The sequence below is a fragment of the Alnus glutinosa genome, chromosome 2 (genome assembly GCF_958979055.1).
Source record: "Alnus glutinosa chromosome 2, dhAlnGlut1.1, whole genome shotgun sequence".
NCBI classification, from domain to species: Eukaryota; Viridiplantae; Streptophyta; class Magnoliopsida; order Fagales; family Betulaceae; genus Alnus; species Alnus glutinosa.
The window spans coordinates 35,667,514-35,685,532 of NC_084887.1; the positions used below are offsets into that span (position 1 = coordinate 35,667,514).

General features: G+C 37.3%; 3 protein-coding genes across 5 annotated transcripts; all 3 read right to left on the reverse strand.

The window, feature by feature from the left end:
* Positions 1-3,498: 3,498 nt before the first annotated feature.
* Positions 3,499-4,877, reverse strand: LOC133861280 (gibberellin-regulated protein 14-like). The gene is made up of 4 exons (XM_062297031.1): positions 4,723-4,877; positions 4,571-4,603; positions 4,040-4,247; positions 3,499-3,903 (listed from the first exon to the last, which is right to left on the reverse strand). Exons 1-4 carry the CDS (start codon positions 4,777-4,779, stop codon positions 3,719-3,721), a joined length of 483 nt encoding a protein of 160 aa, XP_062153015.1. The 5' UTR covers positions 4,780-4,877; the 3' UTR covers positions 3,499-3,718.
* Positions 4,878-7,952: 3,075 nt separating this feature from the next.
* On the reverse strand, positions 7,953-11,147 carry LOC133859801 (uncharacterized). The gene is made up of 4 exons (XM_062295338.1): positions 10,693-11,147; positions 10,422-10,475; positions 9,301-9,360; positions 7,953-8,281 (listed from the first exon to the last, which is right to left on the reverse strand). Exons 1-4 carry the CDS (start codon positions 11,029-11,031, stop codon positions 8,153-8,155), a joined length of 582 nt encoding a protein of 193 aa, XP_062151322.1. The 5' UTR covers positions 11,032-11,147; the 3' UTR covers positions 7,953-8,152.
* An 813-nt stretch (positions 11,148-11,960) lies between these two features.
* LOC133859800 (uncharacterized) lies at positions 11,961-17,990 on the reverse strand. Of its 3 annotated transcripts, none has more exons than XM_062295336.1 (10): positions 17,792-17,985; positions 17,454-17,589; positions 16,527-16,685; positions 16,048-16,131; positions 15,702-15,794; positions 14,323-14,415; positions 14,090-14,233; positions 13,261-13,334; positions 12,355-12,406; positions 11,961-12,252 (listed from the first exon to the last, which is right to left on the reverse strand). In XM_062295336.1, exons 2-9 carry the CDS (start codon positions 17,550-17,552, stop codon positions 12,400-12,402), a joined length of 753 nt encoding a protein of 250 aa, XP_062151320.1. In that variant the 5' UTR covers positions 17,553-17,589; positions 17,792-17,985; the 3' UTR covers positions 11,961-12,252; positions 12,355-12,399. The 3 variants fall into 3 exon arrangements, with proteins under 3 accessions (XP_062151320.1, XP_062151319.1, XP_062151321.1); XM_062295335.1 differs by having other exon boundaries at positions 13,227-13,334; positions 17,792-17,980; XM_062295337.1 differs by lacking the exon at positions 16,527-16,685 and having other exon boundaries at positions 13,227-13,334; positions 17,792-17,990.
* Between the last annotated feature and the right edge of the window lie 29 nt (positions 17,991-18,019).

Below are 18,019 nucleotides of genomic sequence, written 5' to 3' on the forward strand. Positions count from 1 at the left end.
ACTGTAAGGAGTAAATTGTTTTTTTGACATACCTCAAAACCTCCAAGTTCATTTTGATACTACATTAAGCTAATTATAAATCAAATAAACTATAAGAATTGATTTTACATTTTTTTTTCCTTGAAAAAATAAAAGAAAAAGAAGCTAGTCACTTTTGTCTTGTAACTTGCAAATTGCAAGTATAACTAACAAAAAAAATATCTCTGGACAAAATAATTTCCTAATCGATTAAGTGATGAATTTTTTATTTTTATTTTTTATTGTTCCTTAGCGCTTTCAAAATGTGAGGCTTGAAAAAATAATAATTTTAAAATAGAATTAATAAAAATACAATCAAACTTTTGATAAAATCCGTAAAAGAGTGTTTAAAATTATGATTTGATTTTTAAAATTAATCGCACGTTTTTTAAAAAGTACCTCTTGTATGCGCTATGCTCTAGAAAATATAATTTTTTTTCACGTTTTTAAACAAATCATTTTTCAAATATATACACTCCAAAACAGAATATTCTTCATAATTTTGTTTAAAAACACATTTTATCCTGCAAAATTTTTTGAACACAGTACCTTCTTCTTCAATTTCATTCCAAAAAAAACATCCCCAAAGGGGTACATAACCAGGAAAAGAAAAACGATACAAACACATCGCCCAAAGGCAAGAAATCAAAGCTCGTAGGCCATCGCAGTGAACAGAGATAATGAATCTCTACCCACAAAATCAGGAACACCTGATTTGAAGCAGCTACCAAAACGGTAGACTGTGAATACAAAGGAAGAATATACAATAAAACACAAACAGCAACTCAGAATACCGACACTGGCAAGAAACGGCTGCCGGAGACGGCGCGTGTAAAACACGCACCATCTCCGGAAACCTCCCTAGCAACAGACGACCTTTACAAGTTGAGATCGACACCTTCCGAGACTGGAGAATGCAGTTGTGGCCCACACACGCTAAAAACAGAACTAAAACACTGGCGCGTGCGGGTCACACACCGACCAAGACGAACAGCACAGCCTCGAAAAATAACCAAACCAGACCAGAAAAGGCCGGCCACCTCACTTAGCAAGTTCTTGTTGAAGAAAGACCAGTCAAGGTTGACAGATCTAGCGTTGAACATAACTCCACCGGAAATCCTCCAACACCTACCGTTCTTCACGGGCCAACACCTGAAAATCACTGCTTGCAACAAGAAAACAACAGAAAAAAGAAAACCCCAACAATCTCCATCGGTTCAAGCACCGGGAGGAACAAAACTCCAACAACCAAAAGGCTTGGAGACAAAAAACCCTCGACCCAACGGCCAGGGGAAACACCAGCACCAGGAGGGGGAGACATGGAGCCTCCCCCCCCCCCCTCCCCCCGGCGAACGGAGCTCACAGAATTCTCTCTCTCTCTATAAATATCAGACCTTCTCTCTCAAGAAAGGAAGGTGAATCGTTTTATCCTGCAAAATTGTGAGACTAAGAAAGTAAGTGGCTGGCAGTTGCAGCCAGCAGGCTATACCATCCAAGTTCACACACTCATGACTCGTGTCATTTTGTACATCCCCACCCCGCGCAAGGCATTGTGCATGTACCAAGTTTTCCTGTTAAAATCAATCATTTGCTTATAGCATATAGAATAAAGTGTAGGACGATCAAGAGTCCAGTTTTATTAGTATAATTATATTGATTACAAAAGAAATACAGTACGTAAATCCAGTGGCATGCACGATCACAACAATACATGAGATACATTATTATTGGTATAAATACTTTGATCTCAACAACATCAAAGGGCAAGAACTGGCGAGGTAAATGGATGGGGAGACTCTAAGCGACTTCTTTAAGAAGAAAGAATGAAATAGCAACACCCACAAAGCCAATCAGCATGGATGGTAACGATTTAAGTGCAGTAGAAGTACTGTCAGGGCTCGGGGTAATGCCGGGAGTGCCTACTTGTGCAGAAACAGCTAATATGGAGCAAGTAAGCCAGATGATCACAAAAATAGCAGCAGCAACCCTTGGGATCTCCATATCTTCTCAAAGTAGCTTTGATGTTTAAGAGTGATTAGTAGTCTCTTTGTTCTATATCTGCCTTTATATAGGCAGAGCCCCTAGCTCTAGTATTTTTCATTGACAAAGAAATCCACCTGTCTTTGCGTGACAGAAGGTTTAACCTATGAATCTCCTCTTTTCGTTTTGGATACTTTACAAGCATTTGATCCAAATGTAAGCAAACAGAGTAGATGAAAATACCAAGGATTCAAAGAACAAGTACTGGCATCTTCTATTGTTGCTTTGTGATAACAATAATAAATGGTTGATACCCGCGGTATTGGAATGTCATGTGGACCTTTCTTTTTCTTTGTTTTTTTTTTTTCTTTCAAAAAGGCCAAGATTAATTGAAGAACATCTTTTCTATGCTAGTGATCAACAGGATTTTGGTACATCAAATCACATGAATTTTCAGGCTGAGTTTTTTAATTCCTGGTTTGTGCACAGACTAGCCGGGATGAATTGTTAATTTGATTCCTACTCGAATTGTTAGAATATATTACGATGTGGACAGAAGGATTGTAAGAAATTTCATATAACTCACATATAAGGTTTTTATGTGTCCTTTAATATGTAAAAAACATATGTTATTTTAATAGTACGTGCTTCTCACATGCTTTTTTAATAGCATTAATAAAAAAAACATGTGTTTCTCACATATTTAAATGACACATGTCAATTATCTTATATGTGGGTTGTATGAAATTTCTTACAAATCGATTTGTATGAAATTTCTGTCAATTTTAGAACAATTAAATTTGATTTGATTTGATATCTCATACTGTTTTGTATTCTCTTTACCTCCCTATAAATAGGGTTCATCTGTATTGTAAAATCATCACATGAATAAGAGCAAAATGGCAAGCATGAGCCCCGGAAGAGATGATTTATGGGTTGGATTAAAATGTCTTGATTTATATATAGACATAGTGTTAAGTCATTAAATGCTGATGAGTAAATCTATTAAAAAGAAAAAGAAAATGACTACCATTAAGTCAGTATTGTTAGGGTGGGCCGTTGTAGACATTAGCTAATCCTAAGTGTTCCATATGGCATAAGTGCAATATTTAGCATATGTATATAAGTTCTCCCTTCCCTTACAAGCCGATTCTTAAGGGCCATGAATTCTACCTAAGTTTTGTTTGTATGCTTTAGCAATACGGAGTGTTGACATGGCTTTACCTCTTAATTATTACTTAATTGCTGTCCTTCCAATTGAAAATTTCTGCATTTTGTTTTGGTGACACTCCCAATCCCTCCCTGACCCTCAAATTATGAGATATGCTTCTTCATCAAGCATTGCAAGTCGGGGCAATTTCTCTCAGGTGCACCAGGTACCGGAGTCTGCCATGAGTCTTAAAGATTCCAATTAATGCAGGGTGACAACTGACTTGTTCAGAGAGTAGGTTTACTAATTCTATACTTCTGTTAAGACAAAATTCAATATAATAATAGATCTAAGGAAAAGTAAGAGATATATTAATATCTGCAATATGAAATGGAAAATTTACTGGGCACACTACAGAACAAGCTAGTCTTAGCTTAATTAACCCCATACGCCTAATTAATTGATTCATGATGCAGTAGAAAGGACACAGGAAAACCATTTATTTTCAACCCTTTCTCATAAATTACTACAGACTTTGGTAATATAACCATCAAGTAAATGTAGGCCATTTCAAGGGCACTTGTATTTGTTGCCGTGAGTGGTCATCTCGGTGTAGCACTTGCCACACATCTCCCTGTTACCAAATGTTCCTGGTGGAACGCACTTGCAGCGGTCACAGCATGTCATGCATGCTCTCATGCAGACTCTCTTCCTTGAATGTAATTGGCATCTCCGATCACATTGGGGGATGCAATCTGTGCATATATATATCAACAATATTAACACATAATATTACCAAAAAAGAAACACAAAAATTAAGCAATTAGTTTATATATATATTTTGAATAAAAGTTAACACACATTCTGTATAAGTGGAAAAGATATATTTACCCTTTTTTGAAGTCACTGGGGGCAGTGGTGCAGGAGCAGGCGGGTTAACTGGTGGCGCCGGAGCCGGCGGCTTAACTGGGGGCTCTGGAGCAGGTGCCTTTGGTGGAGGTGCATAAGCGGGTGCCTTTGGTGGAGGAGTAAGAGATGGTGCCTTCACTGGGACCTTAGCAGGAGCTTGTGCTGGCGGTGGGACTTTGACATCAATAGCCTACACCAAATTGCAAAGTCCACATTTATTACTAAGTTAACTTTGGTAAGAATCAGCAGGTCACCAATCAAACAATTAAGTGGATTGGATCTAGTTATTAGGCTGTCCAAATTCATAGTAAGCTGCCTGAGAAGATAGGCAGCAGCTAGCCTCCTTCTCTTAGGCTTCCAAATTGCTAAGGTAACAAGAAGAAAGCAGGAATATAAATTTAGGGAACCCAAATATGAGTATATAGAGAACCTATAAAACCAAACTGATAAAAAGAAAATAAGGACAAAAAGGAGAAAATAAAAAAAAAATTGCACAAATTGTCTTCACACTACCTTTGTGTTGAGTTCCTGGTCATTAGATGAAACCTACAAAAAAGACAAGGATGTGTACAAATTAAGACACCAACAAAAGGAATCGAATAGACAGGATTGACCCTGAGTGTGTGTGTGTGTGTGTGGGAGAGAGAGAGGGGATAGAGCCATACTCTTGTGGTAACTACAAGAAATGTGGTGAGGAGAAAGAGCATAGCTTTGAAAGCCATTATAGCTAGAAGAGCACCAGAGAGAAGAGCCAAGAGAATTGAAAAGCTCTAAAGTCACTCAATGTTGATTAAAGGCAGAAGCATCTGTGCTATAAATAGGGCTAAAGGCATTGATCAGAGAGAAATATCAAATATGTAGAAGCTGCCAAGCTGGCCTCCGATTATTCAATCTAACTGTGCATGCCAGCTTCACCAGCTCACTGAGACATGAGTTATGGCTTCGATCTTTAATGTCAGAGAGTTTTCTTTCATTTTTTTGGTGGAAATTGCTGTCCAGAAGGTCTGACGAAATTAAGAGCTCGACGTCGACCCACGTGCCCCAAGGACCTCGTGTCTGCTAAACTAGCATATCTCTATTTCTCACCACTCACCGGAATAATTTATTAAGCAGAACACGAGGTCTATGTTTTGAAACTTGGAACCAAAGCTACGGTGTCATAGATTACAGACTAATTAATTAATCCTCTGACCTTCCTCTGTAGGTGAAATAATCGAGATTGTAATGCTAGACTCCTCACACTACATTTTTTTTCTTTTTCTTTTTTAATTCATTTTTATTTTCGTTATGGTAATGCAATGCAAGAGGTCTCGGAAACCCTAGCCAATTCCATCATACCGGAAGAAGCCAAAGGCAAAGAAGTCTAGAAACTTATCCGACGACATCCCATTTTTGGTAACATTATATCTTTGACTTTGACCATATCCAGACCTTTCCACATGACCAAGTGGGTGAATCTTGGCTGGCACCTCACTGCATAGGAGGAAGAGTCTTTTGGTATTAGCATTGCCTCAATAAAAACCGAGTTCAAAGTCTGAATATCCTTTCGCGAGCTAAAAGGATGCACAGGGTCAGTTCACGTCCCCGATATATGAATATAAAATTATATAAATAAATTTTAATTTAATTTATTTAATTAAATTAGTCAAATTCTTTAATCTTTACCGCTGTTAGTTTCGCTTTGAATTCATGAAAAATTAGTAAGTCATGTAAAAAATTATTATCACTAAATATCTCATGTTGAAGCATTAGTATAAGACTATATAGGTCGACATAACCTGACTCATTTAATTAAGGGGTCAAACCCTTTATAACTCTAACCAATTTATTTTGAGTTAGATTTTGTGTTGAATTAACGGGTCGGGTAAAAATTAATCAGCCTTAAGTGAAGGACTACCTCGTTGTTCATCAACTTACTGCCTTTTTGTGTCAATGAGAGAAAGATCATAAAACATGAGGTGCGATCTTTCTAATTCTACCCATATGCCCTGGGGTGGACTTGATCGACTGCAATAAGGTTGGTTGCCTATTGCAATATCTGGATCCAGCGGCAGACAATGAAGAACTCAGATCTTTTAAATATGCTAAATTGACGTCGGTACAAAAGTATAAATCAAACTGAATAGACCCAAAAGGTAAATGCACTAAAAATAAGCACTCGTACGCGGATTTAAGCATGTGGGTATATATATAATATGCGCCATACAGTTGTTTCCTGTCAAGAACAAACGAATCTAAATCTACAAAATATTTTTAACAAATCTAGAAACCCTATGAATATCACGACTGGCCAAGAGTCCTCACCCAAGGTGTTTTCACCAGTTCGATCAAAGGTATCCAATGCGCAGGCAGGCAAATTAAGTACCCCACCGATAATTATTTAAAAAAAAAAAAAAAAAAAATCTGCAAGTAGCAAATAATCTAGTAAATCTGACTGGGGCACCTAACTGACATGTTGCAATGTTGCACGTGATTTACCCATAAAAACGAAAAGTGAGAGTCAAATGAATTGGTCAGACTTGCTGTTACGTGCATACATCCTGGAGGCACTTGGCAGTGAGAAAATGATGTCCGAGCAGCAGCAGCAGCAGGGGGTATGAATGAAATGAGTGCTGGGCTAATTTGGCCCACCTATTTACATACAATGATACAAACATGTACTATGAACATTATTGTCTCTGTCCATGCGCCAGGATGTCTCTATGTGAAATGTGAATCTAGGAATAGAGGTGGGACAAAAATAAAGACGGTATTTGTTGGCACAAGTTCAATTCTGCCTCAGTTAGCTGGTTAGGTGCTTTAATGTGAGTTATGTTTTAATTATTATTATTATTTTTATACTTATCAAAAAAAAAAAAAAAAAAAATTATTATTATTTTTATTTTTTTGAAGTTTTTCGATTAAAAAAAAAAAGGATCGAGGTATCGACTATTTTAAGCTTGACAAGCTGCTACATGTGCTGTATATCTATGTGAGCTTCTCCAGGTGGACCTATTTATCAATTACAAAGGATTGAGGTATCGACTGTGCCTAAATTAGATTACAACTGGCCTGCAATCACCTCTCAGTTATGCACTTATGCCCTAAAATCATCCCTTAGATATAAAGGTATCGACTGTGCACGATTTTACATGCTACCATCAACTTGTCAAGATATAACCTGCCATTTTTCATTCAATCTGTTAGTTAAGGTTTGGGTTACATTTTCATACGAAGACTTGGTTCTGTGCTTAAATTTATTTATTCTTGCTTTCTATTTACATAACCCCAGATAAATTCATGCAGTAGGATGGCCCATTTCATAGATTACTACGTGTGTCTAAGTGTCTTACAAGCATGAGAGCTTAAGAGAATAAGAGGAAAATATGATAGTTACTAAGACCTTGTTTCCACAATGGAAATCAGTTTTCTCTATTTTCTGAAGAAAAAAAGAAAAATAAATGCTTATCTTAGAATTCTACTGATGCATCTGCTTCCCTATTGCTAGACAAATATTGTGTGAAAAGAATCACCTGATTTCTCTCAAGATAGGACCTCAACAAATCTCTGAAACAAGCTTCGCTGTCTTGATCTGAAGTCAACTTGTTTATGGAGCCAACCGTTCAGCCATCAAGGACCTGTTTGCAATTGATACAACGGGGCCTAAGACAATTGTTTTTGTTTTTCTTTCTTCTTTTTTTCCCCACTACTACACATAAGCACTTCATCCTACGATAAACTATGGTCTCACTTAGTATGCACATGGCTCGCTGCACTGCAAATGGAACCGTGAAAACAAGATGGCCAGAAACAAACCAGAAAACTTGCATGATACATCTTTTTTGCCTAGCAAATATCACAAATCAATACATAACAAAATTCACTAACTCAAACACTGAAAATGATTTCGGTCAGGTTATAACATTTAACATCTTTTGAGCAATAAAATGATTTCACCAGCACCAGTATATGAACTAGCACAATCAGTTCAGTACACGTCCAATCAGAAGCCTACATACCAAGATTCTGTGGAAATAGTCCTCAAGAATAAATTGCTCTTACGAGTTTTGTAATTCTTTCGGTTTTTCTTTTCTTTTCAAAATCAGCAAATAACTTCTAGGCAACGGAACCCTCTTCATCTTCAAAACTCAAATTTAAAGTTTGCAGCTTGAAGCCTGAACCTTGTATGGTCTCAACCAAACTGGAAGCCACTGCTGTAGCTTGTACTGTTGTTTGTTTTGTCAACTAAACACAAGAAGAAAAAAAAAATCATTATCTCAGTGTCTCTTTCTGAAGAATGCAAAGAAATTTTGATCAAGAAAATTGCGATGAAATGTATCATAGATATGGAAAACAATTCCCAATTAATGAAACCAGGACTTCTGGGCAGCCCATCAGAATTAATAGACAGCTGATCTAAGGATCCAGATCCTCTCCAGTTCATTAGAACTGGAGAGGAGCCAGTTCACGGATGGGATTTATTTAAAGAGATCTAAGGCTAAAAATAAGCCACGTGTCTTCTTATTTATTTTTTATTTTTTTCTTTCTCTCCCTCCCTCCCTCTCCAGCCGGATCCAAAAAAATCTCTTCCCTCCGGCCATTACGCGCATACAGATCGCCCCTCCATCACCGAGGGTCACCGTCCGCAAACAAAGACACTGCCGGATCTTCCAAATTTTCACCTACCCGCGATGATCTCCGCAGAAGACAACCAGGAACTCCATCACAGTCAATGGGTTTTGGGGAGCTCTTCCCTCCGAAATCTTTTGCTCTCCGACAATCACTCCCCCCATTTTGTGTTCTATACGATGCTTGATCCACCGGATAATTTTGGAAGATAATGATTTGTTATGGAAGGAATCCTTGGAGGTTTATCATTTCGTACAAAACTAGAGACAGTCGGCAGGAGACGGCACTGGTGGGAGAGAGGAATGGCTGGAGGGAAGAAAGAGAGATTTCAGCAAAGAGAAAGAGGACGGGAGACCTTGCGAAAAAAAGAAGAAGAAAGGGGTTTTTTTTTGCTTTTGACGTGTCAAGTTTTACACCTTTGATTTCTTAAAAACAAATCCCAACCGTGAACTGGCTCCTCTCCAGTTATGAACTGGAGAGGATCTGGATCCCTGATCTAAGGGATTAAATTTAAAATTTGACAATTCCGGAATAAATTAAAACTTTCCACCAGCTACTGCTGTTTCAGAGAAGTAGTTCTTACATCAATTAAAATTTCTAATTCAAGACAAACTAAGCAACTAGTGCATACACACCTGAACACTCGCAATACCCTCAACAACTTGAACCTTTAAATTAGTAATACCCTCTGCTTCCTACAAAAGAAAAGATGATGAGCAATGGTGGGAATCAACATGTTAAAGATAATAATTTATCAATATATTGCAATTTCTCTACACATATATCCATAGGAGATAGATGTTAATTCAAAAAGATACAGTTCAAGCTACCCAAACAACACCAAGTAAAATTCAGTGCCAGAAAAGAAAGAAGAAGAAGAAGAAGAAGAAACTTCTCCTCAGCACTAGCTAGAAAATTCAAAATCACAAAGGATAGTCACCATATAGCTTCCTATGTCATAGCCCCCGAATGTACCGATCGCACTCTCGTTCCGACGTGGGTACGATCAGGCCATTCAACCTCGTCCCGCCAGGGAGGGGGGTTCCTACATCAAGTAGTCACAAATTAAGTGGTTGATATGACATAACAAAGCACAAACTCATATAACTTAAACTTTTGGGTTAAGCTGGTGTCCAATATGTTATACCAAGTCTCATTTGGACGCTCTCCACGTTTTTATCACCCTAACAAGTAGTATCATAGCCAATTAGCCAATGATTCAACATAATAGTATTGAATGTGATGGACTCACATGGGGTGTTTGATTTGTTTACCCAAGAGTGTAAATACTTGGCTCTTGGTGATGCAAAAAGGGCTTGCACTGTAGGGGGAGTGTGGTCATTGTGGCAGAGGCTCATACCTGAATGAAATATTGTAATACGACACATGTCTAGTAGTCGTAGAAGTCAGCGGTTAATGACAAAACCCTCACACTAGCAGGTCACAACAATATCATCTCCGTCAATTGAACTAAAATGACATTGTAACACATAGAAAAGAGTTTCTTAGAGTGCGATTGGCCCTGCAATTTCGCAGTTAACCAAAATCACAGAAAATGTATTGTTTGAGAGTTCATTTGGGAAAAAATGGCGGTTTGGAAACATGAAGAAATTTACATACTTGAACGCAGGAGTGCGGCTTGAAAAAGTATAAAAAATAAAAATAAAAAATCACGTTTCAAACAAGCTAGCCAAGCCGCACATTTTGAAACCCTAAACCAAACAGGAACTTAAAATAAGAGAACATATGGATTTACCTCTAAGGCTTTGGTTACATTAGGAATAGCTGCTTCATTCATTGTTCCCTCTGCCTTCAAATAAACAAACGTAAAAGGCACCATTAGTTGTATTACTATAAAGCAACTATACTAAGCAATTCCAAAAGAAGGCGGTAGAATTTGAAACTATAAAGCTAATAAGAAATCGGAATATTGAAACAAGTGCTTAGGTGATTCGAGAATTTATCAAATGGCCAAACAAAAAAATAATAATAATTTCCACATTGGACACATTAATAATTCCAATTACCTGAAAGAACATGGTAAGGATGTCAGAGGCCGAAACGGGTACCGAAACGGGCGATTGCTCTGACGAAGAAGACGACGATGCTTCTTCTTCTTGTACTGCTTCTTGTTCCTCTGGAATTATCAGGGTTTCGTCTTCCACCGACCTCGCCACGATTCTCAGAAGCTGCTCCTTCTTCTTTTTCTCATTCACTTCGAGCGTGAAAGCGTTGAAGGAGTTCGAAACGCCACGGGTTCGGAGGTGGAGGTTTCGAAACGGGAAATTCAGAGAAGGACCGGGAACAGATGTACGGTGATTAGGAGGGATGCGAATTAAGGGAGCCGAGCATGTGATTGCGGCCATTTTTGTTCCCTGACCTCTGAGCTTCGTATGTGAGTGAGTGAGAGTGAGAGAGAGAGAGAGAGGGGTTTTCAGTTTTGAAGTTGTGCTTCGCTCCCTATCCAAATCCAAATCCACATCACCGTCGTTTTTACATTTTCAGTATTCAGAAGTTATCAGAGCCGTCGGATTTCTCTTCTTTGTCATTATCGGAGGTCTCCGTGAAGATTGGGGGCCCAACAATTCGGTGGGCTTTAAAGGCTCTGTTTGGTTGGACCGTATTATTCAACTTGGGATAACCAAGCCAGTAAATTAGGGGGATCCTGGTGCAATTCCGTTAACCCACGTAGAGAAAGGCTGTGAAATTCACTTGCCCAGAACATCCTTGGGTGCGAAATTCCCGCAGAACCCCCCCCCCCCCCTCTAAGAGTGTTATTGTACTACACACCAATTATAGAGAATCCATTTTTTAGACCACTTGCAAAATGGGTCTACAATACATTATCATTGCTGTTTTTATTTTGCTAATTACAAATTTATATAGATACAAAAATAAAAATTGTAATACATTTTCGACTTCTTATTCTCCAAGGGTTTCTTTGGATCGGTATTAGAACATTAATTTAGAGCTTAGGCCTTTGAAACAACTAATGAATTAACATAATATCAAAAGGTCATGATCAGTTTAAATCTAGACCACACAGTTTAACTCCCGTTTCAGTTAATTATACCTCGTGTTAAGCCTCATTTGTTGAAGGGACTAGGGAGAATTTGAGCACACAAGTAAAGAAAAGTGTTGGAATATTAATTTAGAACTTAGGCTTTTGAACAAATGGTAATTTAACAATCCAAACGATTTGGCATTGCTTTGGGGCTTGGATTTGGCTTGGCAGTGGGAATAAGAATGCCAATTCCAGACGGCCGAAGGCAGCCCTAAGAATTTATGGACTAAATTTGCAGACCAAGACATTTCCGGGCTCTGATCTGTTTCATCAAAACATCAAGTTTGTAATGGGGAATTCAACACATGCATTTGCAGATTTCAAAACCAGTGCTCTTGCCAATTTAACTCTATAATTTAATCTGGCAAAGATAACAGCTAGACTAAAAGGTTGAATATAATACATAGTAAGTAGATTTTGGGCCCAAGGACGGCAGGTCCAAGCAAGTCAGTGAACAATAGATGCAGCTACTACCTATAACATTTGAGCTGCTGCTTCCTGCAATCCTCTACAACTTGTCCATCTGCATGAGCATAAGAGTCAGTGGCTTTTTGCTGAAACAAAGATATGAAATACCACAAAAACATGAAAGCACTAAAATTTCAGGAGTGCAAAAGGCCCTCACCCGTGAGATGTATAGCTAGGTTTGCTTGAGCATCAGCTTCAGAGTTTAATTCCTTGAGAATGAACAAGAACGTTATTTACATTTGGCAAAACTGTTATAGAAAACAAAAATGATGTTTACAAACAATCGTATTCAAAATAATAAGAGTTGCTTCAATACAAACATTATACCCAATGATCACAATGCTAGCATGACTATGGCTTGCCACTGCTTGTTATGTATTAATAAGTCTACTATCAAAAACAAAAACAAAAACAATTCTAACAGCTCACCGACTAGTGTCTGACAGGTACCAAAAGAACATAAAGAACATATAATACAGGTGGTCCAAGTCATGGCAATACAAGAACTATAGCGATATATAGAATCCAGTCCTTTTAATAGCAAGTTCGGGAAAGCAGTACTATCAGAAACCATATTAGCATAAGGGCGGTGTGCCAGATAGAATGATGATTTCTTGAACTGAATAAGAACAATAGACTGGTGAAATAATAGCAGTGCAAAGCAGAGAGCCTGAACCCTAAATCAGAACGTGATTGCTGGTTCTTTAACTACTGTCTTTCAACTAATGAGGGACCGATGGATTTCAATTTTTATTAGTTATAGCACTTTCAAGAACTATGGAGAAGATAAATTGAACACTTTTAAACTAAACAAGATATACAAGTTCTTCATGTGGTTGCTTTATAAGTCATAACAGCATCTTGTAATTACCAAGAGTAGACAGCTTGGCCAGCTAAGCTGTAAAAATGTATCCAAATTTACAGCTCTTCTAAGTCATGGATTAAAAATGTATCCTAAAAATAAATGAAAGCATTTATCCATATAGATAGTGCAGAATTTTAAGAAACAAGTAATTATTCTGCATGTACCCTAACAACATGATTGATCTGGAATGACACAAACTTATCCTGGAGCTCCTTGGCCTCTTTACACAAGTCAGCCATATTCTGGTTTTTGGTTTTCCAAAGTCCCTGAATCTGTAAATGAGGAGGTCTAGTAAAAATGAAAATTAAACAATCGACATATCAAAATAGACAAAATAGAAACAAGGAAAGCCATTGGGTGAAAGGTAGAGCAATAAAGTAACACATGTAATATGCCATCAGAACATCTAAGACTATACAATAGCCTTGATATCATGGAAGCATCCACACTATGACCAATCCACAGCACTTGAAAACCTCTGGTATCACATCAGAAAAGTGCCGACTAGGTAGACCAGTGGATTAAAAATAGGATAAATACAACAACAATCATGTTACATTACTATCCTTGATATATATCTTCCTTGATATGTATCTTCTATTCAGTATACGCACATTAAATGCATTATATGGAAATTGTACATTCATATACAGGCAGCAGTTTTATTCAAGCCCAAATTGAAAAAGATGGACTTCTCATGAGGATTTAAATGATACAAATAAAAACGAGGTAATGAAGTCACCTATAAAGTGCACCAAAGGCATATAAAGGCACCAATAAGTTGTAAATAAGAGTTGGGTATTTGGGTCTGGTGCCACCAGGGGACTGGATGGTAGTAGCATTTCTTGTTTTATGATTCCTGATTTGAACTGCTTCTTCACCTTTTTCTAATCACTATCTTCCTTCACCTTCATTTTAATTTTTACATGCGATACTTCTAATGGCAACATGTTCAAAAAATTTAAGATATGTAGATAAAAGATGAAGAATATTTAAAAAAGAAAAAAAAAAATCGAAAGAGACAAACCTGCATACAAACAAGTTTAGAGTCTCCTTGGACGCGAATGTGTTTATATCCTTCCTTAATGGCATGCTTCAAACCTAAAATTACAGCTCGATATTCAGCAACATTATTTGTTGCAATGCCCACCCCTTCACTCAATCGGCAGACCTACCAAGCCTCAAGGTTAGAAAGCGCTACATTTTACAAAAGGACACAGAAACCTAAAAGCACCAGATATATTTTGGTTAACTGCATACCATACTTCCATCTTCAGCACGCAGCACAGCTCCTGCACCAGATTGTCCAGGATTTCCTTTTGAAGCACCATCAAACTCCAGAAAACAGGAACTCTGGGCATAAAGATGGATGAGGCAAATTATGACACTGTTAGTTCACAGATAGATCATTCTGCTCTACACCTTTTGGCTTGACAAAAGCCACAAACCAACATAAATAAATATCAAATTTATAAGCGGTGGAGCATTTTTTCATGCAGACACCTTGTTCAGCCTGTTGCTCGTCTTGGCACATGTGTAGACACCAATATGAACACTAATAAAATGCAATCACTTCAGTTCTTTTTAATCATTATTACTAAAACAGTGTGTTTTCACATAAAATGGAGGAAAATTAGTCACTCTGAAATGTCTCAGATGCACCTGCTAGTCACGCGTAACGTTTTCCATCCAAAATAATGGCCAAATTTAATATAAGGACAATGTGAAATATTTTAGTAGTTCATAGGTCCGAGTTGCAGTGAGTTGTAATTTGGAAGGGCAAGTGTAATTAAAAAAAAAATTAAAAAAGAAGAAGAAGAGAGGAACAGTAAGTGCAATTGGAGTGGTAATTTTTTTAAGAGGGTGAAATGTAATTTTTTTTTTTTTTTTTTTTTAAAAAAAGTACATGTAGAACAGGAAAATAAACTTTTTATTGCTAAGCAAGGTTCAAACCTAAGACCCACTCCGAACACCAATTTTACGAGCTAAGCTAACATCCAGGAATTTAAAAATCAGATTATTGGGATGCTGCTGATTCCATAACAAAATCATGCAATCTTGGTTATGTTAGAACCATTGATGCCACGTAGTATTCTGTATATCAAGAATCTCATGTTTTTCACTTGCTTTTAGAGACTGCAAACAAATACAAGTCCATATTTGCTCCATAGAGAACAATCACAAATAAATCAACCACACAGCCACATTCCACCCTTTAAAAATTTGAAGAGATACATCCATTGGACACCCTATCTCAAAGCACAACACTTTCCACTTTCTACCAACAGAAACCAATATTAAAAAAAAAAAGAAAAAAAAGAAAAAAAGAAGCTAGATTAAGATATAAATCATCTTTTACATAAATCAGGCTTTTTAGAATTAGGCCAAGTTCCATTTCTATCGACAACTAAAACTTGTACCTCCATTACACATTTGTAACCACTAAAATGAAATGAATACGCTCAGAGAAAGAATGGAATGGATACAAAACTAACACATCATATATGAATGCAAGTGAATTCATGGAAATCGATACTTTTGAGACTACATACACAATCATGTATGCACATAAATAATTAAACAGTAGTATTGGTTATGGTCTTAGTACATGAGCAGTAAATATCAGGTCAGCAGCTTACACAACTGGAAGAAATTGCTTGAGTTTCATTGCAACTGTCTGATTGGAAATGTTTCTTCTGAGGATTTGTCAAAAAAGAAGTTGATCCAGCCACCTGCAGAACAAAAACCACACAAAGTTATTGCTGACTACCACAACATAATCAAATCATTCCATATTCTCTCAAAGATGCTATATGCAAAATAATAGCTTATAACAGTGTGGTTTTATATGGGGTAAGCTATAATCTATGTGCCAATTTCCTTTAGTTCCAAAATTGTCTCTGATCAACTCTTATAAAAAAAAGTTTATGTCTTGGATAATCCAACTTTTTTCTATATAAACCACACTAATGTCTTTTAACTTACAATGTTGTGCGAATGAAGAACTTCTCGCGATCTCTTGGGAGGAGAATCCTTGTCAGCTGCTTTTAGTTTAGAAGAAGCTGGTTGCTGAAAGAAAAATGATATGATCAATCATACAATCAATAACTGGAGTGCCATATCAAACAAGAAAACAATAAAATGGTCAACACTTAAAATTGGCCCCAAAAGAAAATCAATAAAACATCATTTAATGTTGTTCCTTTGGCCAAAGACTATAAGGTCTATAAATGATTCAGAAACGCAGTACATCACAATGTAGAAGAACACTTCAAAATTTTGATAAAAATGAGTGCTTAGTAACTAAAACATCTCCACAAAATTTCAAACCAACAACATCAAGCCATTTGACACCCATGAAGAGGACACAAACAGAAGAACCTTAGCAGACGCAGACCTACTAGTAAAAGAGACAAAAATAAATAAATAATGTTCTGAAATATTCAGGTGCTAAGTCAACAAACCTGATAAGGGCAAGAAACAAGTTTGCCAAACAGATCTTCTCTCACATCAACAGCACTGATAGAATAAGTAGCATTCTTAAGCCCATGTGAGGCAAGGTACTCCTCAGCCTCCTTGGGCAAACAATATCCTTTATACACACTTACTGAAGGATTGCACACCTATAAATGAAAAGAAACCTTATTTCCAAAGTCTGCAGCAACACAAATATGTGAGAATATGGATTGTTTCCTGTATCTCTCTTAACGTTGTTCCCAATAGCTCAACCCGTCAAAAGAAAAAAATATCACTAGAAGTGACAATGAACTAGCTACAACTATGTTGTTATGAAAAGAACTGATATAACCATACAAAACACAGAATGGCTTTCAGTCATTCTTTATACCAAGGGTAAAACCCAAAAATCTCATCGCTGAGAAGTGAGAATCGCCTTACACAACCCAGCCTGGAGTTAAATTAGCTTATTGAAACTTCATAACATAAACCATACTTGACCTGAAATTACAAAGAGAAACAGATGGGCGCGAGTACCAACCAGTGCAAACTATCCGTAATCTAACCCTTTTGAACAAGGAACCTAATTTACAGAATGACAGTTAAACAATGAAGCAAACACATGCAAGAAGCCTCAGAGTTAAACACAATGCAGACCACAACCAAGCAATGTAAAGTAAAATCAGTTGCAGAGATTAATAAAACAATATGAAAATATATATATATCCTTCCCTTTTGGAAATCCATAGCAACAAACTATAAATTTATTCAAACAGAGAAGACCCAGAATACCAAATTCAACTGGGTACGTACAAAATTGACTAAAAGATAAGAAAAACCGGAATTGGCTACAAAGAAATTGACGCATCATGCAGAGCTGCTTCAAACAAAGACAAACTGAAAAGGAATTAGATCATAAGGTTGAAAAAGATTACGGAAGATCCGGCTTGATCTTGGCAATCACTCAAACTCTTGTAAATGCCAATGATATCCCCCTTCCGTACAACGTAAAACGCGTCCTTCTCTGCCTCCATTTGTGGCCCGACTGACCAAAATCTTCGCTACCCAGCACTGCAAAACGCAGAAGTAGCAACAAATATGAAGAAAACTTAATAAACATATAAAATTCAATTTAGACCAACATTTCTTTTCAATGATCCTTAGCTATAATCATGTTGATCAGGGTCACGAGAAAAACCCTAAATTTTTGAAGAGCGAAACACGGAAGCTAGAGCAAGATTATCGAGGATGGTGAAGAAAATCAGCTCCGTACCTTGGCAGATAAAGGTCCTGTTTTCCAAAAGAGAGACAGACAGAGGGAGGTCTACTTTTTGAAGTGTGGCATGGCAGAATGAGAGAAATGGCGAGGATGGTGAAGAAATGGTTTCTGGGCTTTGGCGGGAAAGACAAGTTGCAAAAAAAAAAAAATGGTTCATGGGCCACTCGCTCCAGAGTCCATATGTTAAACTTGCCGGTTAGGTTGTATCCAAAATGTCTGCAC